Source organism: Coffea arabica, chromosome 1c (genome assembly GCF_036785885.1).
Source record: "Coffea arabica cultivar ET-39 chromosome 1c, Coffea Arabica ET-39 HiFi, whole genome shotgun sequence".
Lineage (NCBI taxonomy): Eukaryota > Viridiplantae > Streptophyta > Magnoliopsida > Gentianales > Rubiaceae > Coffea > Coffea arabica.
Genome location: NC_092310.1, coordinates 49,900,916 through 49,924,536, shown reverse-complemented (window position 1 = coordinate 49,924,536; position 23,621 = coordinate 49,900,916). Strand labels below are relative to the sequence as shown.

Here is a 23,621-nt window from a genome sequence, read left to right as displayed (position 1 = left end):
TTGTCCGCTCGATCTAGTATTCAAAAGTTTCTAAATCTTAAAAAAAAAAAAAGCACAATAATATTTCTTGTGCGATGTGCACAGAAGATGAGATTGTAACCGAGAAACGACCCGATCGATCGAGCATACAAATGTCAAAATCACGGGAGATGGGGGTGCAAGTAAAAAGCCTCCAAGGCCTTCCACTCACCAAAAAAAAAAAAAAAAAAAAAGAACGAACGTCAAAACGACGAATCAAGACTAGCAAGTGGATTAGCTTTCGGCCATGCTGAAATCACCAACAACACTTCTACAGAAAAGAATCATAAACATTTACTAATACTTTAGCTTTGACTTAACTTTGACTAATGTCTTTCTAAACCGATGAATGAATGAATAAAATAATTGTCCGCTGAACTGCATACCACAACTAGGAAAAAGCATTGCCACGTAGCATTGCCTCCCAGCTGCAAATGGCCGCCAAAACGCTGAGTCAATATGCATTTTAATTAAACCACTTTTCCAACGTTAAAGCAACCAAAAGCACATTGACACTAGGAAAAAAAAAAAGAAAAAGAAAAAGGAAAAGTAGAGATTTCCTGCAAGAAAAAGGAGAATCAGAATCCTAGAAAACTTGTCATCTTCTGATCAACAGATTCTGTTCCTTCTCTCCAAGACTTCTAAATTGGTATCTTTTCCTATTAGCATATAAATTATGTTTTCTATGGTTTTTTAAATGTACGTGGGGTTCAGAAGATATGGGGGACCAACAGGAAAATGAGATTACTGGTTCTTCTTCGACAAAGAAGAATATGGAGATTTCAATGGCTGAAGCATCATCTATGTTTCCCGGGTTTCGGTTTTCTCCTACAGATGAAGAGTTAATATGTTTTTACCTCAAGAAGAAGGTTGAAGGGCTAGATAACTCTGTTGATGTCATTCCCGAAGTTGATATTTGTAGATTCGAGCCCTGGGACTTGCCAGGTTCTTGTTTTTCAGTTACAATCGTATGATAGCTAGTTGATTTATTTGTTTCTCTTCCACTTTGTCCTATTGTTTCCCATTATTTGGAGAAGAAGAATGAAGGGGTAAATGGTTTGCAATGCTGTAAAGAATTAAGCATATAAATGTTTCTATTAGCAAGCATCATTGGAACATAAGTTGGGATGATTTTGTAATTTGTGTGTACGTAGATTTCATTTACATAATTTGCGCCTTTCCTCTCTAAATTTCAATTGTTTAGAGAGATGACATAAATTATGAATGCTTATAATATTTGGACTTGTAACCTTACAAATGTTTTCTCTTCCTTTATATTTCCTTTTTTTGTTTTTTTTGGGGGGGGGGGGGGGGGGGGGGTAGTGGGAATTATTTAGCTAGATAGGTCCCTCGTTTTTGTTGGACCATTGGTCTAGTTACTCTGTTATTGTGGTAAAAATTCGGTTCTGAAAGCGCTTTTTTGAAGGGAGGGGGCTTTAGAAATTGTGAAATTCCTTACGAAGGACATGAGACAGCAGAGGAGAGTCAATTGGAAAAATGCATTGGCGTGTTTGTAAGATATTGGAGCTGGATGTGATATGGCCATTATTTGGCCTGAATACTCTTGAAGACGAATGCTGTTGATTAAATCCTTGCAGGGGAAGGGAAAGGAAAAGGAAGGAGTAAGTATAAACCAAAGGAACGAGTTCCTTACTTGGAAAAGCATTCTAAATCTTTTTTTTTGAGAATTTGGATACTTAGGTATCGGTACGGTTTCTTCATTTGATGAGTTTAATTCCTTGCTATGAAGGTCAGATATGGCTGATGCGTGAAGTTTGTTGAAATCTTGGAAGTCTTGTTTAGCATAACCTGTTCAAAAATTGCTCGTTTCAGGCTTTCCTATGCCCAAATTACCTTTTTGTTCTCCCCTAATTTTAGTTTAGTAAAGAGAAGTTCATGGAACCAAAGAGTCAAAAAAACACAAGCCTTTTCTTCTTGATATGGAAAATTGAGGTTACTAGGGTTGAAATGAAAGTATGAGCTGGACTTCGAAGATTAAGGCTCCTAGGAGTTGAAAAGAAAGTATCAGTTGGACTTTGAGTAGCTGCTTTCAGGAATAACTTTAGTGTCTAGTACGGGTGATTTCTAAGGCAGGAAGGTAGCTGTAGCACCACATAATTTGAATTAGTTTCAAGTCTTATAAGTACCTTAATATGAATCAGCTGGAGGCATCATCAGTTGTAGAAAACTTCCAAATTGCTAAATAAGCCAAAATCAGAGCAACTTCAAGAAAACTATGTCAGAACATTCTGATTTGTCACCTGTGCAAAGTGAAGGATTAAGTGGATATTGATGATCCATTGGAGTAAGTCTAAGCTGTTTAGAGTGAATGGAGAAACAGAGATGAAACATAGAGCATAACAAGGTGAACTTGTTGTCAAATGGAAACACAATGTCCATAAAAATCTGAGGCCACCTGACATTTGGTTAGTACTTCATCTCAAATGAATTTATTAACTGCTAACGGGTAATTGATGTGACTAATTGCTCTATGCAGTAGTTCTTTCAAAGTCCTTTTATTTTTATTAGCATGGTTTTTATAGTTGATTGCTTCTCATGCTTGCCTCTGTAGGTAAATCTGTCATTCCATCAGATAAAGAGTGGTTCTTTTTTTCTCCTCGTGGAAGAAAATACCCGAATGGCTCCCAAAGTAAGAGGGCAACTGATCTTGGATACTGGAAAGCCACTGGAAAAGAACGTAATATAAAGTCAGGTTCGACTATAATTGGCACAAAGAGAACTTTGGTGTTTCACACTGGTAGGGCACCAAAAGGACAAAGGACCGAATGGATAATGCACGAATATTGCATGAGTGGAAAGTCACAGGTTAAATGGTGCTTTTGATGTAGCATTTTTTCCTGATTGCCTCAAGTACCTTTTATAGGATGTAGCACCTTAAATACTCTATGGGTTTCTTCTTTCTTGGTGCAGGATTTCATGGTTGTGTGCCGCCTTAGAAAGAACACTGAGTTCCATTTAGATGACTCACCACGAAGGAAACCTCAAGAAGGCAGACATCCATCAGCTGCAAACAACAATGCTGCTGCTTCATCCGGAATTGAGCAAACTGATGCTTCTGAAGGAGCCCTGTTAGGCGACTGCTGGTCAAAGGAATGTAGTAGCAGCAACAATTCGCATTCAACTGACCAGATTGAATCTGGATTTGAATGTGATGATAAAGTACCCAACGAATTGTCTCCTTACGCGTCTTCCAGCCACCAGAAGGTATGCTGTTGCGTGTCTTTTTTTGCCGAGGGATGCATCTAATGATTTATACCACAATAAATGGGTTGTTTGTTCTGTGTTACATAATATACCCTACTCTCGGGTTCCTATAATATCATTGTTTAACTGGTCGAAATTTCAGTTGGTGCCATATGCTGATAAAGCACTATAAAAAATAGCTATTCCATTAGCAGTATGTTTATTTTTATTTTAATTGGTGCCCAGATGCTTATTCAGTCTTCAAGACCCTTATTAGCTATCTGTGTCTTTGAGATCCAGGATTGTGACAGCATTGAAGAGGATTATTTTGCTGACATTATGAAAGATGATATCATCCAGCTAGATGATTCTGCAATCTACGCGAGTCCACAACAGCTGCAAGCGGTTGCACCAGATCCTGAGTCGCAGAATAAGTCTAAGCAGCCAGCCGAAGATGCCCCATCCTGTAGTCTTCCTTTCCAGGGCACAGCAAATCGAAGGCTCAGATTGGGAAGGCAAAAACTTGAATACAATGAAGCTCATCCACTTAACAGGTACAGAGTCGACAAAGCTAACCTCCCTCCCAAGCTCGTCAGTCAAGCGGATTTGCAGCAGCCGCCAAAATTGTTGGTTAGATTATTCTCTAACGTGGGGTCTGAGCGTTTATCCATATTCTTCATCGCTCTCATAATCCTGGCTGCGCTCTTCCTGTATGTGCAAGTTGGATAGTTCCTGAAAAGCAATTGCAGCTCTTTCTTTGTACAAAGGAGCTCCTGTAAAATAGTCTGTATAGAAACTGGGATGCATGTAGGTACATGTCCTTCAACTTTATGGAGGTAATAGATAGATCAAGAAGCTTGCATTACCATTAGAATAGATTCCTATTGGCGGGTATTCTCAGCTGTCTATATAGACAAATGTACATGGCTGTACAGAATTGTAGTAGATGTAAAACAGATAGCTCCTTTCAAAAAATATATCTTTCTTTATTAATCCCTTATTTTCCATGTGACAATGACAATTTTTTGCATCACTTTCGGATATCAAATGTGAATGTGTGGTGCACATTTCGCAGGCAACTTATGATTGCTAGTAATATCTCATGCGCTTTGTACGTGATGATTGTATTAATTCAAAGTATAGCACTTTTAAGATATTAAAATTCTTTGTGAAATTTTGATTATTAGTTTTAGAAAGAATAATTCTTATACATTTCAGTTCATTTAATCAATTATTGTAAAAACATTTTAAAATTTTGAAATCTTAGATGGGAATATTTTTTGAACTTTTGTTTTGACTTTTTTTTCCAGATAAATCCTGTCTCATACTTTAACATACAAGTATTGATTCTCCACGAGAAATGTACATGCACATGTCGAGTTGGGAGTGACAAACAAAATTGATAAATATTAGTAAAGTAAAGACTTAAATTAAAAAATAATTTTTAGAGTGATTGTTTATATTTTCTTTTTAACTATGGAATTATTTTCTTTTTTTTATTTAATTTAATTTATTATTATATATTTTTATTTTGAATACATATACATCTAATTTATCCTTTTTTTTCTCGAAGGAAAAAGAAATATGGCATTGAAATAGAATTAATGGTCACTTGTTTACTGGTGAAGTATATGAACAGTTTTATTATTTGATTGGATATGGCCAAGCTCAACCATAATCTCAATTAAAACTAAATTACTTTTTCATTTGTTTTTTTCCTTTTGTTGTTTGTCACGTCAATTTAACTTTTCTATTCTTATGATGAATTTGAATCACAATAATTGAGATGCAATGTTTGTAGAACTTGGACTATTTGCAATTTTTTTTTGTTGAATTTAATTTTTTTAGTGTAAATGAGAGGATTCGAATATGAACTTTTCATTACATTCCCTTTTCTCATCATCCAACCCATCCCTCCCTAGCCCCTTTTTGCTCTTTATTTGATAAGGGTGTAAATAGTCCGAGGGATTTCTGTTGTGCTTTTTTTCATATGTATGTAAAATATATAACTTGACTCCTGATCTTCTTAAAAAGATTTTTCAAGTCAATAAAGTTTTTTTCCCTTGCATGTTTTTGATTTGTGCTAAAAGCTTGTGTATTTTGGCATTAATATACGACAATCTTAAACCGAGGCTATTTAACATTTTCTCATTTGCTTTAAACAAGAAATAATTGAAAATGGAGTGTAAAGGTTGATAAATAGTTTTAAATGATAGAAATTCTCATCTTAATTACTAAAGTTATTTTTTATAACAAAATATATTACATTAACAGATTGCCGGAAATCGTCCAACACAATTGATGGATATTGCTGCCCTAATGGCAGATAAAACATGCACTAAAATAGTAGATCTGCAATTTAACAGATACAAAAGACCTGAGAAATTAAGAACATGTTTAAAAAGTACCATCAATTTTAAAATTATCTCCTCATAAAATAAATCGCTCCAACCCGCTCTGTGCATGTTGCAATCGTCAGATTTGCTAATCAATAGTTATAAGTTCCAATAAATATGATGAAATCTGTCGACATAGACCCAAATCTAAAATAAATTCAGATCTGAAGTAAATTCAAATTTATACAACAAAACAAGGAAAAATAACACAAAATTATTTGAGAAAAGAGTGCTTTGGGCACGGTCAAAACTAAGACAAAAATTGTTTGGATTCCACTTACCTATTCATACTTTTATAGAGAGTGTAGATATAAACTCTGACTTTTGGCTATGGACTTGGCTCAAAAGGTCAAACATTCTTGTCGTAATAAGACCAAAATGGGTGAAAATGACTTCAAAAACTTGCCACTTGCGGTTTGTGCTTTGACGTCTAATTGTGCGATATGGTACTCGTGAATTTTATCTTATGGCACTTGTGAATTTTGTTCATGTACACAAACTTTGTATGGGAGTACGAGACCACCGCTACCTTAAAATTACGCATCAAACTTCGTAAAAGAAAATGTCAAATTGCACTAACAAGTACATCAGGTTCGCTAAAAGGCTAAAAACAAATATCAATTGCACTAAACATACATTTTCTTAATTGAAGGCGTATAAATGAATCTAATCAAATCGAACGCTTTAGTGTTCAAACTTGTTCGATTAGCTTATCGAGTTTAAAATTTTATTCAAACTCGCCTTATTTATTAGCAGTACCGAATTTGAACGACCTCTTATATTGAATTTGAATGTTATCAAACATAAAATACTGTTCAATTTTAATTTGACTAGTTGATGAACCAAACTCAAACAAACTCTTATCAAGACAAGTCAATTCGAGTATCGAGTATTTGGATTCACTTTTTAGTCTAATTTGTTTCTTTCTTCTTCGTATTTTCCTAGCATCAGCAGCCCACATACACTGACCAGATCGGCAAAGGCATTAAGGAGCAAGTTAAATTAGCCTAACATCGTGTTCATTTGGCGTAGACTAAGACATTTTTATTTGACTAGAAAAAAGCAAATGCATTGCACGTCATAGTAAGGTTTAACACAGACTTGTATTTATTCGGTTAATATATAAATTGATTTACTTAACCAAATAGTTTTTATTTTTTTAGCAAAGGAAAAAAAAAACTGTCCTAGAAATCCTTACTAACACAATGCACAAGTGGAGAAGTCATCTTAATTGGATACAAATTTAATTGAACCTAACCCAAAATTCTAGCTTTGAATTACTATTAGATTTGTATTCCTTTGTTATTATACAGTAATATTGAACCACTTTAGAATTAAACAACTATTTGTTCACACAGTATTTTTCTTTTTCAACCACTTGTCTAGAATTAAAAACCATCTATTCATTTAGTATTTCGTTTTCTTCAAAAGAAAATCTTTCCCTAGGATCTCCCTCTCCTTCAAGACTTCTACTTTACAACATTTTTTGGGTGTTTGTCTAAAGAAAATCTTTCCTATATTCATGCAGAGACACACTCACAATGTCATATTTTATTCTCACGAATTTCCACTCCCTTGTTCAATTTCTAGTTTGGCATAGACTAAAAACGTGTTTGATTTGATTTCAGTCGACTAAAGGGAATCGTATTACACTTCTACATTCATCTTTCTGTTGAAGATTTGAAAATGAATTAATTTAATTAGCCTTTGCCGTCCATTCCATAACTACTTTTGCCATCTCCTGACTGCTTACATACCTGTTGCAATTGTTTTGTGACTATATAAGCCTCATCATCATGGCGCATATGGGAATTACTAGTACTACATAGACAAACACTGACATTAGTACCATGGCAAACATGGCAATCGCCTCAAATATTATGAAAAGGTGAGCACTTACAAATCATTTCTAGTAATTGAATTTGATCATCTTTGTAAAGTTTTACTTATAATCAATCCAACATGAAATTTCTTCTTTCTGTTTTCTGTAATATTTTCTGGGTTTTTAAAGATATTTGCTAATAGTGACATGTATTTCTTGCTCTAGGCTTCAAGGCAAGGTTGCACTGATAACTGGTGGTGCTAGCGGTATTGGCGAGTCCACCGCTAGACTTTTTGTCAAACATGGAGCGAAAGTAGTCATTGCTGACATTCAAGATGATTTGGCCAAGAAAGTATGCCAAGATTTGGATCCTTCATCAGCTTCACATGTTCACTGTGATACAACTCAAGAATCTGATATAGAAAATGCAGTGAACACTGCTGTTTCTAAGTATGGGAAGCTAGACATCATGTTCAACAATGCTGGTATAGCGGGATCAGGCACATCCAACATTCTTGACGATAAAAAATCTGGTTTTGAACGCGTAATCAGCGTAAACCTTGTAGGTGTATTTTTAGGCGCAAAACATGCTGCGAGAGTGATGATCCCTAATCGCTGTGGCAGTATAATAAATACAGCAAGTGTATGTTCTACCATAGTTGGAGCTGCTCCTCATGCTTACGTGAGTTCAAAGCATGCTGTGGTAGGCCTAACAAGAAATACTGCTGTTGATCTCGGACGATATGGCATTCGCGTGAACTGTCTGTCGCCCTACTTTGTTCCCACGCCTTTGGCGGTGGATTACATAGAAAGAATCAATGGTGGAGTTTCTAAAGTATATACGTATCTGGATGGTGCAGTGCTGAAGGCAGAAGATGTAGCTGATGCAGCTCTTTACTTGGCAAGTGATGACTCCAAATATGTCAGTGGGCACAACCTTGTGGTTGATGGAGGCTATAGTATTGTTAATTCGGCTATGTGTATGTTTGAGAACTCACAAAAATGAGGAGTTTTCATTATTTTGCAGAATGGATGCAGAGAAATGATCTAAGAATCTTTTATCTATGCAAAAGTCTAAAATATGTACCTCTGAATTTCTCATGAACCACTGAAGAATTTCCAGTCACGATATTCGATTAGTCAATGATGTAACTAGATTGAGAAAAAATCTTTGTTCAGAAGCAATATGCTCTGTACTTTCACAAGTGAATAAGAAGGAAATTTCTAGTTTTTTTTTCAAAGATATCCTCTCTGATTTGACCTTAAATCTGTATTCTTATCTTAAAACCTGCTCTATGGGTCCGATATCTGCACCTCCAGAGCTTGATGATTCATTCAGCGTAAGATTAAATGTTAGTCCAGAACCCCTGCAAATGTTTGATTTGCAAAAAATTCTCGTTTCATTGGTTGCCAATGGTTCCTTTAGCAAGTCTTGAAAACGTGACTTTCTTTGACGTCTATTTAGAATTGGCAACAAAGCAAATCATAGATTGGCTGAAATCTGAAACAAATGTAAGCAGTTATGTTGATTCGTCCAAACCCGCCCATCAATAACCCCGTTCACCCATTAATTTTGAATAGGTCTAAATGGGTATCCAATTAAACTCATTTAATTTATGAGTAGTGGGTTAACTCGCTTCACTCATTTATATCCATTTAAAATAATTATACATTTAAACTCAATTTTTAGTGAGTGTTAAACAAATAAATTTGATTACTGAGAAAGTGTTTGAATTTGTTGTTCTCCAACAATTAGTTTAGCTTTGGCCGTTTAAAATTCCTCTAGGTTGTTTGGATTACTGAGAAAGTATTTGAATTTGTTGTTCTCCAATTAGTTTAGCTTTGACCGTCCAATCAATAATCACTTTGGGGCTTGATTTAGACCCTACTTCTTTACCATCTTGAGACCATTTACATAATTCTTGCAATTATTTTGCAACTATATATATAAGCCTCGTCATGGCTCACATGAGAACTAGTAGTACTACTCCAAAGGCAGCACTAGCATTAGTGCCATGGCTGGCATGTCAATGGCCTCAAATATTTTGAGAAGGTAAAGCACTTACCCATCGTTTAAACAGTGATTGCATCTGATCATCTTTGCTAAGTTTAGTTACAACCAATTCAACATGAAATTTCTTCTGCTCTCTGTTTTCTGTTATATTTTCTGGGGTTAGATATCTGGATATAGTGATAAAACTTGTATTTCTTGCTCCAGGCTTGAAGACAAGGTTGGTTTGGTCACTGGTGCAGCTAGTGGAATTGGCGAGTCCGCTGCTAGACTTTTTGCTAAACATGGAGCAGAAGTAGTCCTTGCTGACATTCGAGGTGATTTGGCTGATAAAAGTATGCCAAGATTTGGATCCTTCTTCAACTTCATTAATTCGTTGTGATGTAACTCAAGAATCTGATATACATCTCCTACTAACCAACAACCAAACAAACCATCGACAACAAAGAAACAATAAATAAAAAGCAAACCTAGCAAAAGCCACCAAACACTCTTTAGACCAATTCTATTCTTTGCCAACTCTTCACGACAATTCAACTATCCACAAAAAAAAAAAAAAGTGATATTTAAATACTACAAATTCTGGGTGATTGAGTGCTAGATTTGAGCCTTAGATTGTATTCATAGAAAAATAAAGAAAAAGAGAGCTTAGAAAATTTTGCAAGAAATTTTTTTTGGGCCCATTCTTAAGGTTCAACACTCATGATTAGTGGAAATTTACACGTAGCTGTTTACTCTAGATTTGTCTGCCATGAGGAATGTGGGCTCATAATAAAGTCAGGTTCGACTATAATTGGCACAAAGAGAACCTCGGTGTTTCACAATGGTAGGGCACCAAAAGGACAAAGGACCGAATGGATAATGCACGAATATTGCATGAGTGGAAAGTCACAGGTTAAATGGTGCTTTTGATGTAGCATTTTTTCCTGATTGCCTTAGTTATTAAGTAGCTTTTATAGGATGAAGCACCTTAAATATAATATGGGTTTCTTCTTTCTTGGTGCGGGATTTGTCAGGAACTTCATTAATAAGAAGAAAAGAGTTGACGCTTTATTCATAAAGATGTGCGTTTTGAGTGTAAGTAGTAAAGGATGGAAACTACGTCGTTGGACTTAAGTTGACAGTTAGTCCTTAATTGCAGTTTGTTAGAAATAATTGCATAAATAGCCCTCCTTTTGTAACCCAAGGTTGTTGGGTAAATTTGCAGAGCAGACATTCTCTTCCCTTTCTCTCTCTTTTCTTCTTCTTTCTCAATTTCCGTTCTCTTTTTCTCTTTGGATTTCGGCCAATACTCCAGTGGCTAAATCTCAGAACCTGACATTTGGTATCAGAGCTGCTGATCCTTGGCTACTGAGATATCGTCATGGCAAAAAATACTAGATATCGATCACTGGAAGACCAACTTAAGAAACAGGAGAGTAGACCACAAGAAATAGCAGAGACCGTGACCACAATTCAGACTTCGGGACAAAACGAGTTGCAGGAAAAACTCCACTACGAAATGGAGCACAATAACTCCAGATTGGAGGCAATAGTAGGGAATCTGGATCAGAAATTCAGCAAGATGGAGCAAAAGTTCAACGCACTGTTGAAGGTGATGATGAAGGAGAAAGGACTTCAGGACAATGACGGAGGGGCTCCAGATCCACTGCTACCAACCCCGCCCGCACATCTGAAACTGATGACTCCAAATGAGTTGGCAGGTCACCCACATGAAACCAAAGGTAAAATGTTTGTACCTAATTTGCCAAGGTTGGAGTTACCTATGTTTTCTTCTGGTAGCCCTAGAGAATGGCTAAGAAAATGTCAGAAATATTTCTTGAACTATCAAATACCCGTGAACCAAAAGGTAGATTTGGTTGAAATGTTTTTGGAAGGAAAAGCTGATAATTGATTCCAAGGGATGAAACTAGCCAGGCCTGGGTTATCTTGGGAAGAATTTAGTGAACTGTTGTGTGAAAGGTTTTCTGGAAAATAATCTCTTGACATAGTAGAAGAGTTTAATAAATTGCAACAAAAAGGGACAGTCGATGAATATGAGGAAAAATTTGAAGAACTAAAAACATTAATGCTGACTAGGAATCCCAGACTAGATGAGCCATATTTCGTTTTTGGTTTTATTAGTGGCTTGAAGGATGAAATCAAACCTATGATGAAGATGTTCAAACCACAATCCCTACCAAAGGCCTTTGAAGTGGCTGAATTACAAGAATATGCCTTGGAAATTCAGTCTAAACAATCGAAACCATTGGAAAGGTTGCAGTAGAACCTAAATTTGAGATGTATAAGAGTCATGCCAATGGTCCGAGCCATTCTAATTCATACAAGCTTCCTGCAATTGCCCCAAATACCAAGAAGACTGAGTATGTACACAAGGAGATTGGGAGAATCTCAGCTGAAGAATTGCAGTACAGACGTAAACATAATCTGTGCGACAGGTGTGGGGAGAGGTTTGGAATGGGGCATCAGCGTAAATCAGGGAATTTGAACTGTTTAGGTATTGAGGAGGAGGAAGAGGCTGACTTTGAGGATGTAGTGGGGGAGCAAGATGAACACACAGGCAGAGTAGGTGAACTTGCAGAGGTGTCCTTGAATGCTTTGTCTGGTGCCATAAAGAGGAAGTCAATTTTGTTGATGGGTAATATGGGAGGCTTACCAGTTAAGATCCTAGTTGACACAGGGAGCTCTGATAGCTTCATTCATCACAGGCTTGTCAATCTACTACATTTGCCCTATCAATCTATAAGTCCCTTCATTGTGACCTTGGCAGATGGGACGGACATAACCAGTGGAGCAGTTTGTCCTAAGGTGGCGTGGCTGATACAAGATTACCAGTTCCAGTTTGATTTGAAGGTAATGGAGTTGGGAGGATGGGATATCATCCTGGGTGTGGATTGGATGTATCAATTCAATCCTATTACTTTCGACTTTCACACTCGCAGCATTGCTCTCAGTAGTAAGGGGAATTACTTCACCTTCAAGGCTTCATTAATCAGCCTGCAATGGAGCTAGTGAGAGGCAGAGATCCCAGAACTTTCATTCAGGAGAAGCAAAGAAACTGTGCAACACTACAGGCAGAATTCAAACAGGATCAAGAGAAGAATATTCCCGAGTCTATAGAAAGGGTACTATAACAGCATTCATAGGTGTTTGCTACTCTAAAAGGCCTACCTCCAAAAAGGGAATTGGATCACCAGATTATTCTTAAACCAAGAGCTGAACCCTTTAAACTCAAACCATACAGGTACCCTCACTCCCATAAAGCAGAAATTGAGAAACAGGTTGATGAGATGCTTACCAATGGGATCATTATACACAGTACAAGTCCCTTTGCCTCACCTGTATTATTGGTTAAGAAGAAAGATAATTCTTGGAGGTTATGTATAGACTACAGAAAACGGAATGAGCTGACAGTTAAAGATAGGTTTCCCATCCCAAATATTGATGAATTACTAGATGAATTGCATGGCACAAAGTATATGTCCAAACTAGACCTCAGGACTAGTTACCATCAACTGAGGGTTAAAATAGTAGACATTCACAAGACTGCCTTTCAAACATATCATGGGCATTTTGAATTTCTGGTAATGCCATTTGGGCTGACAAATGCACCAGCTACCTTTCAGGCCTTGATGAATAGAATATTTCAGCCATTTTTGAGGAAGTTTGTATTGGTTTTTTTTATGACATCCTGGTTTACAGCCCCACCTTAGAGCTTCATGCACAACATTTACAAACTGTACTCAGAATTTTGGCTGATAACCAACTATACTGCAAGAGATCCAAATGCTCATTTGCTAAAACATCCACAAAGTACCTAGGGCATGTGATCTCTGATGTTAGGGTAAGCATGGACTTAGCCAAAGTAGAATGCATAAGGATTTGGCCTACCCCTAGCACAGTCAAAGAATTGAGGGGTTTTTTGGGGTTGACTGAGTATTACAGAAGGTTCATTAAGGGGTATGGGGTGATTTGTAAGCTTCTAACTTAGCTACTCAAGAAGAAGAGTTTTATATAGAACTACAATGCTCATATAGCTTTTGAAGACCTCAAAAAAGCTATGACTACAGCACCAGTGCTAAGCATGCCAGATTTTGATCTTCCTTTTGTAATAGAAACAGATGCTTGTGAAGTAGGTATTGGAGCAGTACTGATGCAGCAAGGACACCTTATAGCATTCCTTAGCAATGCTTTGTCAAATCAGAACCTAGGATTATTTGTGTATGAAAATGAGCTATTTGCCCTGGTGCTAGCTGTAACTAAATAGTCTAAATGGAAGCATTACCTGGTTGGCCATCACTTTGTCATTAGGGCTTAAACATCCACTGCAACACAAGTGGCTCACCAAATTGTTGGGGCTAGACTATGAGATACAGTACAAGAAAGGATCAGACAATGGAGTGGTTGATGTCCTATCTAGAAGAAATCGGTGATAGCAATGCAACAACACACCACATGTGTGCCATTTCCACAGTGCAACCAGCTTGGATGCAGGAGCTTATTGAGAGCTATAATGGGGATGTAGAAGCTCAATAGAAAATAGCTCAGCTATTGTTGGACCCTAATGAAGACTCAGATTATCACTTGGATAAGAGGATGCTTAAATTCAAAGAAAGACTGTACGTGGGGTTTGCTAACAATATCAGAAACAACCTGATCAAAGCCTTGCATGGCTCAGCAGTGGGAGGACATTCTGGACAAAGGGGATGTTTACACGGGATACAGACTCTATTCTACTGGCTTGGAATTAAATAGGATGTCATTTAGTTTGTACGATCATGTGATGTTTGTCAAAGGAGCAAACATGAAAATGTTCCTTACCCTGGACTTTTACAACCTATTCCAATACCTCAACAGGCTTGGTCGCATATATCTATGGATTTCATTGAGTAGCTTCCCTTATCTCATGGTTTTGGCACTATTTTGGTGGTGGTAGATCGATTAACCAAGTTTAGTCATTTTATAAGGCTCACACATCTATATACTGCACAGCAGATAGCTCGTGTTTTCCTTGACAATATGTATAAACTACATGGTTTGCCATAATCAATAATTTCTGACAGAGACAAAATTTTCATTAGCAGATTTTGGCAAGAACTATTCAATTTGTTGGGAATAGGCCTGCACTACAGTTCTTCCTACCACTCTCAATCTGATGGTCAGAGTGAGAAAGTAAATCAGTGCCTGGAGAATTACCTCATATGCATGTGCAGTGAGCATCCCTCTCATTGGAGTAGCTAGTTGCCTGCAGCTGAGCTTTGGTATAATATTAATTTTCATACTAGCTTGCAAGTCACACCATTCTAAGCACTATATGAATACAAACCAAACCATATTCGATTGGGACCTTTCCATGATAGTGTCATACCTGCTGCAGTTAGCATGGTATAGGATAGGCTCCAAGTTATATCCCTCATCAAAGAGAATCTCGCCAAGGCTCAGAATCGCATGAAACATTTCACGGACAGACACAGGACTGAATGAACTCTACAAGTGGGCGATTGGGTGTTCCTTAAATTGCAGCCTTATAGGCAGCAAACCGTAGCCATTAGAAAGAGACTAAAACTCACTGCTAAGTATTTTGGACCCTTCCAAGTGATTGCAAAGATGGGAGTAGTGGCCTACAAATTACTGTTACCGGAAGGAGTTTGGATTCACCCTGTATTCCATATTTCCTTGCTAAAAAAGAAGGTGGGGAATGTTCAATCTGTTGAGCCCATTTTACCAGCATTGGATACAGCGAGTCAATGTTTGCTTAAGCCTAAGAAAGTTCTTAAAAGGAGAGCAACCATGCGCCACTTTCAGGTCGTTGTTCAATACTTGGTGCAATGGAATCATTTACCGGAGTCAGAATCATCCTGGGAGGACAAAGACTTCATTGAGAAGCAGTTTCCAGATTTCCAAGCTTGAGGACAAGCTTTGCTTAAGGGGAAGGGATTGTCCGGAACTTCACTAATAAGAAGAAAATGGTTGACATTTTATTCATAACGATGTTCGTTTTGAGTATAAGTATAGAGGATGGAAACTACGTCGTTGACTTAAGTTGACAATTAGTCCTTAATTGCAGTTCATTAGAAATAATTGCATAAATAGCCCTTCTTTTGTAACTGAAGGTTGTTGGGTAAATTTGCAGAACAGACATTCTCTTTCCTTTCTCTCTCTTTTCTTTTCTGTTATTCTCTCTCTTTTCTCTCTTTTCTTCTTCTTTCTCAATTTCCGTTCTCTTTTTCTCTTTGCATTCCGGCCAATACTCCGGTGGCTAAATCTCAGAACCTGACAGATTTCATGGTTGTGTGGCGCCTTAGAAAGAACACTGAGTTCCATTTAGACGACTCACCGCGAAGGAAACCTCAAGAAGGCAGACATCCATCAGCTGCAAACAACAATGCTACTGCTTCATCCGGAATTGAGCAAACTGATGCTTCTGAAGGAGCCATGTTAGGCGACTGCTGGTCAAAGGAATGTAGTAGCAGCAACAATTCGCATTCAACTGAGCAGATTGAATCTGGATTTGAATGTGATGATAAAGTACCCAACGAATTGTCTCCTTATGCGTCTTCCAGCCACCAGAAGGTATGCTGTTGCATGTTTTTTTGGCTGAGGGATGCATCTAGTGATTTATACCACAATAAATGGATTGTTTGTTCTGTGTTACATATACACTACTCTCGGGTCCCTATAATATCATTGTTTAACTGGTCGAAATTTCAGTTGTTTAACTGGTCCCTATAATATAATACACTACTCTCGGGTCCCTATAATATCATTGTTTAACTGGTCGAAATTTCAGTCGGTGTCATATGCTGATAAAGCACTAGAAAAAAGAGCTATTCCATTAGCAGTATGTTTATTTTTATTTTAATTGATGCCCAGATGCTTATTCAGTCTTCAAGACCCTTATTAGCTATCTGTATCTTTGAGATTCAGGATTGTGACAGCATTGAAGAAGATTATTTTGCTGACATTATGAAAGATGATATCATCCAGCTAGATGATTCTGCAATCTACGCGTCCACAACACCTGCAAACGGTTGCACCAGAACCTGAGTCGCAGAAAAAGTCTAAGCAGCCAGCCGAAGATACCCCATCCTGTAGTCTTCCTTTCCAGGGCACAGCAAATCGAAGGCTCAGATTGGGAAGGCAAAAACTTGAAGACAATGAAGCTCATCCACTTAACAGGTACAGAGTCGACAAAGCTTACCTCCCTCCCAAGCTCGTCAGTCACGCAGATTTGCAGCAGCCGCCAAAATTGTTGGTTAGATTATTCTCTAACGTGGGGTCTGAGCGTTTATCCATATTCTTCATCGCTCTCATAATCCTGGCTGTGCTCTTCTTGTATGTGCAAGTTGGATAGTTCCTGAAAAGCAATTGCAGCACTTTCTTTGTACAAAGGAGCTCCTGTAAAATAGTCTGTATAGAAACTGGGATGCATGTACGTACATGTCCTTCAACTTTATGGAGGTAATAGATAGATCAAGAAGCTTGCATTACCATTAGAATAGATTCCTACTAGCGTATATTCTCAGCTGTCTATATAGACAAATGTACAGGGCTGTACAGAATTGTAGTAGATGTAAAACAGATAGCTCCTTTCAAAAAATATATCTTTGTTTATTAATCCCTTATTTTCCATGTGACAATGACAATTTTAGGATTGCCTCACTTTCGGATATCAAATGAGAATGTGTGGTGCACATTCGCAGGCAACTTATGATTACTGGCAATATCTCATGCGCTTTGTACATGATTGTATTAATTCAAAGTATAGCACTTTTGAGATATTAAAATTCTTTGTGAAATTTTGATTATTAGTTTTAGAAAGAATAATTCTTATACATTTCAGTTCATTTAATCAATTATTGTAAAAACATTTTAAAATTTTGAACTTTTATATGGGAATTTTTTTGAACCTTTTTTTTTTTTTTTTTTACTTCTTTTCCAGATAAATCATGACTCATACTTTAACGTACAAGTATTGATTCTCCACGAGAAATGTACATGCACATGTGGAGTTGGGAGTGACAAACAAAATTGATGAACATAGTAAAGTAAAGATTAATTATAAAAATAATTTTTAGAGGGGTGTTGATGATGTACCACATTTAATTATTTCTAGCTAATTGTTCATATTTTCTTTTTAACTGTGGAACTATTTTCTTATTTAATTTGGTTTAATTAATTGTTATATATATATATTTATTTTGAATACATATACATCAAATTTATCCCTTTTGTTCTCGAAGGAAAAAGAATTATGGCAATGAAATAGAATTGGTTACTTGTTTACTGGTGAAGTATTTGAACATTTTTCGTTATTTGATTGGATATGGCTAAGCTCAACCATAATCTCAATTAAAACTAAATTATTTTTTCATTTGTTTTCTTTTTTCCTTTTGTTGTTTGTCATGTCAATTTTTCTTTTCTTATGATGAACTTAAATCACAATAATTGAGAGGCAATGTTCATAGAGCACGGACTATTTGCTGTTTTTGTAGTGTAAGTGGAGGACTCGACTATGAATTTCTCACTTATACTCTCTTCTCCCAAATCATCTAACCCATCCTTCCATACCCTCCTATTTGCTCTTTATATGAGTACTATTGTGGTTGATAAGGATATAAATAGTCCGTGGAATTTCTGTTGTCCTTTTTTTCATGTTTATATAAAAGTACAGGACTCATGATCTTTTTATAAAGATTTTTCAAGACAATAAAGGATTTTTTTTCCTTGCATGGTTTTTATTTGTGCTAAGAGTTTTTGTATTTTGGCATTAATATACGACAATATTAAATTGTGGTTATTTAAGATTTTCTCATTGGCTTTAAACAATAAATTTTAGGCACAAGAGATAATTGAAAATGGAGTATAAAAGTTGATAAATAGTTTTAAATGACAAAAATTCTCATCTTAATTACTACAGTTATTTAATCAATTGGTAATGTTTCATTTTAATTACTAATATTATCGAATCAATTTCTGATGTTTCATCCATTTAATTAGTACCATAACTAAAATGAAATAACCCTAATTATTTGAGAAAAGAGTGCTTTGGTCAAAACTAAGACAAAATTTGTTTGGATTCCACTTACCTATAGACTATTCATACTTTTATAGATATAAACTCTGACTTTTGACTATCGACTTGGCTCAAAAGGTCAAATATTCTTGTCGTAATAGGACCGAAATGGGTGAAAATGACTTCAAAAACTTGCCACTTGCGGTTTGTGCTTTGATGTCCAATTCTGCGATATGGTACTCGTGAATTTTATCATATGGCACTTGTGAATTTTGTTCATGTACACTAACTTTGTATGTGAGTATGAGACCAACGCCACGTTAAAATTATGCATCAAAATCTGTAAAACAAAAAAAAAAATTTCAGATTGCACTATCAGGTTCGCTAATAGGCTAAAAGCAAATATCAATTGCACTAATCATATCTTTTCTTAATTGTAGGCGTGTAAATGAGTCTAATCAAATCGAACACTCGTGTGTTCAAACTTGTTCAGCTAATTTAACGAATTTGAAATTTTATTCAAACTTGTCTTATTTATTTATCGAACCAAATTTGAACGACCTTTTATATTGAATTTGAATGTTCTCAAACATAAAACGTTGTTCAATTTTAGTTTGATTAATTGGTGAACTAAACTCGAACAAACTCTTATCAAGGCAAAGCCAATTCAAATATCGAATAATTGGGTCCACTTTTAGCTTTCAGTCTTATTTGTACCTTTCTTCTTCATGTTTTCCTCCCATCAGCAGCCCAGAAACACTGACCAGATCGGCAAAGCCATTAAGGAACACGTTAGATTAGCCTAACATCATGTTCATTTGGCGTAGACTAAGACATTTGTATTTGACCGGAAAAAAGCACCCATTGCAGGTCATCGTAAAGTTTAACACAGACTTGTATTTATTCCGTTAATATAAATTGATTTACTTAACAAACTAATTTTGAGAACCAAATAGTTTTTATTTTTTTAGCAAGGGAAAAACAAACTGTCCTAGAAATCCTTACTAACACAATGCACAAGTAGAGAAGTCATCTTAATTGGATACAAATTTACATGAACCTAACGCAAAATTCTAGCTTTGAATTACAATTAGATTTGTATTCCTTTGTTATTATAGAGTAATATTGAACCACTTTAGAATTAAACAACTATTTGTTCACATAGTATTTTTCTTTTTCAACCACTTGATCTAGTACGTCAGCTTGTCTAGAATTGAAAACTATCTATTCATTTAGTATTTCATTTTCTTCAAAAGAACATCTTTCCCTAGCATCTCCTTCAAGACTTCTACTTTACAACATATATTCACGCAGAGACACACTCACAATGTCATATTTTATTCTCACGACTTTCTACATCCTTATTCAATTTCTATCAATATCTAGAACCCATAAAAAGAAACTCTCTACAGTGTTTTTTATTTCCCTTTTTTTTTACCCTTTTCACTTGAGAAACTAAGGCCTTGTTTGACAGACAAGTTTTTTGCCAAGTTTGTCTGCTACAAGTTGTTTAAAAACTTTAACTATAGTAACCTCAAAAAATCTCTCAAAATTTTTAAACTATACATTTTAAAATATTCAAAAATTTATACACTTCAAAAATTTTTTTAAAAATTTCTACAATAAATTACAATAAAATTTTAGACAAACACACAAGAGACTCACTTACCAAAACGGGGCCTAAATCTGTTGAGTTAAAATTTGTACATCAGCTTCAGTAAAAGCACACCTCAGCTCAGTCTGCAGCTCAGAGAAACTGGCCAGGTCGTAAAAGGCTGCTCTTAAATTAGTATACGTTTATGTTCATTGGCATAGACTAAAAACTATGAGGAAAACTATGAGAATGACATATCCACAGTCAATTCAGTACGATCCATGCAATCGTAATAGCTGTTGAAGATTTGAAAATGAACACATCTAGCACGCTTATAAATTAATTTAATTAGCCTTTGCCGTCCAATCCATAACCACTTCTTTTCATCTCCTGATTACTTACATACCTGTTGCAATTGTTTTGTGACTATATAAGCCTCATCATCATGGCTCATATGGGAATTAATAGTACTACATAGACAAACACTGACATTAGTACCATGGCAAACATGGCAGTCGCCTCAAATGTTATGAAAAGGTAAGCACTTGCAAGTCATTTCTAGTAATTGAATTTGATCATCTTTCCAAAGTTTTACTTCTAATCAATCCAACATGAAACTTCTTCTTTCTGTTTTCTGTGATATTTTCTGGGTGGGTTTTTAAAGATATTTGCAAATAGTAACATGTATTTCTTGCTCTAGGCTTCAAGGCAAGGTTGCACTGATAACTGGTGCTGCTAGTGGTATTGGTGAGTCCGCCGCTAGACTTTTTGTCAAACATGGAGCGAAAGTAGTCGTTGCTGACATTCAAGATGATTTGGCCCAGAAAGTATGCCAAGATTTGGATCCTTCATCAGCTTCACATGTTCACTGTGATGTAACTCAAGAATCTGATATAGAAAATGCAGTGAACACTGCTGTTTCTAAGTATGGGAAGCTAGACATCATGTTCAACAATGCTGGTATAGGGGGATCACGCACATCCAACATTCTTGACGATAAAAAATCTGATTTTGAACGCGTAATCAGTGTAAACCTTGTAGGTATATTTTTAGGCGCAAAACATGCTGCAAGAGTGATGATTCCTAATCGCTGTGGCAGTATAATAAATACCGCAAGTGTATGTTCTACCCTTGGCGGAGGTGCTCCTCATGCTTACGTGAGTTCAAAGCATGCTGTGGTAGGCCTAACAAGAAATACTGCTGTTGATCTCGGACGATATGGCATTCGCGTGAACTGTCTGTCGCCCTACTTTGTTTCCACGCCTTCGGCAGCTGATTTCGTCGAAAGAATCTATGGTGGAGTTTCTAAAGTATATACGTATCTGGATGGTGCAGAACTGAAGGCAGAAGATGTAGCTGATGCAGCTCTTTACTTGGCAAGTGATGACTCCAAATATGTCAGTGGGCACAACCTTGTGGTTGATGGAGGCCACAGTATTGTTAATTCAGCTATGTGTATGTATGAGAACTCAAAAAAATGAGGAGCTTTCATTATTTTGCAGAATGGATACAAAGAAATGATTTAAGAATCCTTTATCTATGCAAAAGTCAGAAATATGTACTTCTGAATTTCTGATGAACCACTGAAGAATTTCCAGTCACGATATTCGATTAGTCAAAGATGTAACTAGATTGAGAAAAAAAAATCTATGTTCAGAAGCAATATGCTCTGTACTTTCACAAGTGAATAAGAAGGAAATTTCGTTTTATTACAAAGCTATCCTCTCTGATTTGACCTTAAATCTGTTTTCTCATCTTAAACCTGCTCTATGGGCCCGATATCTGCACCTCCAGAGCTTGATGATTCATTCAGAGTGAGATTAAATGTTAGTCCAGAACCCCTGCTGCCAATGTTTGATTTGCAACAATTCTCATTCCATTGGTTGCCAATGGTTCCTTTAGCAAGTCTTGAAAACGTGACTTTCTTTGATGTGTGTTTCCATTCTTATTGGCAACAAAGGAAATCATAGATTGGCTGAAATCTGAAACAAATGTAAGATGTGGTGCATATTTTGAGTGGAGGTATCAATCACAATCTAATCCAACTATGTTGACTCTTTCAAATCCGTCCACTAAAAATCTGTCCACATCCGTTCATTAATTTTGAATGAGTATAAATGGATGCTCAATTAAATCCATATATTGATGAAAAAAAAAATTTTCTTTGCATTTTATTTCTTTCTTTTTTCTTTTCTTACCTTTCTTCTTCTTCTCCCTTCCCCCTCCCCCTCTCCCTCCTGCCGAAACCAAGCAACAGAAACTTCTTTTTTTTTTTTTTTTTGCTTTTTTCCCTCTTCCCATCTTCCCCTGCTCTCCTCCCCACTCCCCCTCCCCCTCTACCCGATATGCTAAGTTTTTCTTATTATTATAAAACATGTAAATAAAATAAAATGTCCAAAAAAAAAGAGGTTGCCGGCACCGAACTGGCACTGCTGGCCACCGGAAGAGTTGGCCAACGCCTTCTTTCTCTTTTCCCTCTCCCTCTCTAGCACCGACCGGCTGTTGTAGTGGTGGTGGGTTGAGGTGGAAGAAAAAAGGGGGAAAGGAAATTTTTTTTTTTTTTTATGTTTTGAATATTTTAAAATGTGTAATTTAAAAATTTTGAGGAGTTTTTTTATATTACTGTAGTTACAGTTGTTAAAAAATTGGTTGGAGACAAACTGACAGGGTGTCGAAGCCTGTGCAATAATAAAACCTGCTCAAACTAAAGTTAATTTCTGTAGATAACGGTAAGCAGGGTCGAATCCACAGGGATTGGGAGCAATTGTTTCTTTTTAAATTCACAGTGACAAGGGGGTGTTTTTATCTCAGGGGTGACAATTTAAGCAATCCAACTAAAAATAAAATAATAAAAATAAAATAGCCAACTAGAAATTAAATAACAATTTACTAAAATCTAATGAGTGATAATTAAGGATCTAGCCAAGGAATAACTTCAGCAATGGTTCACCTAATTGATCATCGAAGCAAAGGCAATTCCAATTATTTATCAATAAATAGGTTATAACTACCAAACAAGCGATGACAGTCAACCCCTCCTTACTGTGTCGGTGATTAAGGTACGCCCGTTAATCACTGCTCTAATTGAGAAACAATCCAAGGTACGCCCGTAGAATTTAATTCCCCAATTGCCTTACGTATTAGAGGAGCCCTATTCTAATCAAATAACGCACTACCAGGGTTATTTTAGATTAGCTCGCGTATTCCCCTGACACAAACCCAATCATGTCAGTTATCACTATTTTGAGACAATTAAACAATTACGGATTTAATGTCCCAATTGACAATAGATTATCAAATTAACTAATTATCCGGATCCAAGACAATCAATTAATTAAACAATCATAAACACTGCAACCAAGGAATATGCGAATACCAATAAATAAAAAAAAATAAAATTAAATCGATCTCATAATTTTAGGTGACCCAAAGCATCCGTTGCTCCTTGACTAAAAAAAAGGGATTTAGCTCATTATTGACGAGAAAAACCCATGCAAAATCGGAGCATCAGTCGCGGCCATCATGCGGCAGGAGGAATCCACCACAGACCACAAGGAAAA

At 36.3% G+C, this 23,621-nt stretch overlaps 4 protein-coding genes across 4 annotated transcripts; all 4 read left to right on the top strand.

The window, feature by feature from the left end:
* Window positions 1–488: 488 nt before the first annotated feature.
* LOC113726257 (NAC domain-containing protein 60-like) lies at window positions 489–4,215 on the top strand. Its single transcript, XM_072075414.1, has 4 exons — window positions 489–963; window positions 2,591–2,844; window positions 2,950–3,243; window positions 3,523–4,215. Exons 1-4 carry the CDS (start codon window positions 738–740, stop codon window positions 3,949–3,951), a joined length of 1,203 nt encoding a protein of 400 aa, XP_071931515.1. The 5' UTR covers window positions 489–737; the 3' UTR covers window positions 3,952–4,215.
* A 3,191-nt stretch (window positions 4,216–7,406) lies between these two features.
* Window positions 7,407–8,681, top strand: LOC113741843 (borneol dehydrogenase, mitochondrial-like). Its single transcript, XM_027269488.2, has 2 exons — window positions 7,407–7,506; window positions 7,666–8,681. The coding sequence occupies exons 1-2, from the start codon at window positions 7,469–7,471 to the stop codon at window positions 8,444–8,446; spliced, it is 819 nt and encodes a 272-aa protein (XP_027125289.1). The 5' UTR covers window positions 7,407–7,468; the 3' UTR covers window positions 8,447–8,681.
* Window positions 8,682–10,628: 1,947 nt separating this feature from the next.
* On the top strand, window positions 10,629–17,069 carry LOC113726242 (uncharacterized). The gene is made up of 3 exons (XM_027249853.2): window positions 10,629–11,175; window positions 15,732–16,024; window positions 16,379–17,069. The coding sequence occupies exons 1-3, from the start codon at window positions 10,815–10,817 to the stop codon at window positions 16,496–16,498; spliced, it is 774 nt and encodes a 257-aa protein (XP_027105654.2). The 5' UTR covers window positions 10,629–10,814; the 3' UTR covers window positions 16,499–17,069.
* A 3,374-nt stretch (window positions 17,070–20,443) lies between these two features.
* On the top strand, window positions 20,444–21,777 carry LOC113726235 (borneol dehydrogenase, mitochondrial-like). Its single transcript, XM_027249840.2, has 2 exons — window positions 20,444–20,598; window positions 20,762–21,777. The coding sequence occupies exons 1-2, from the start codon at window positions 20,561–20,563 to the stop codon at window positions 21,540–21,542; spliced, it is 819 nt and encodes a 272-aa protein (XP_027105641.1). The 5' UTR covers window positions 20,444–20,560; the 3' UTR covers window positions 21,543–21,777.
* The last annotated feature ends 1,844 nt before the right edge of the window (window positions 21,778–23,621 follow it).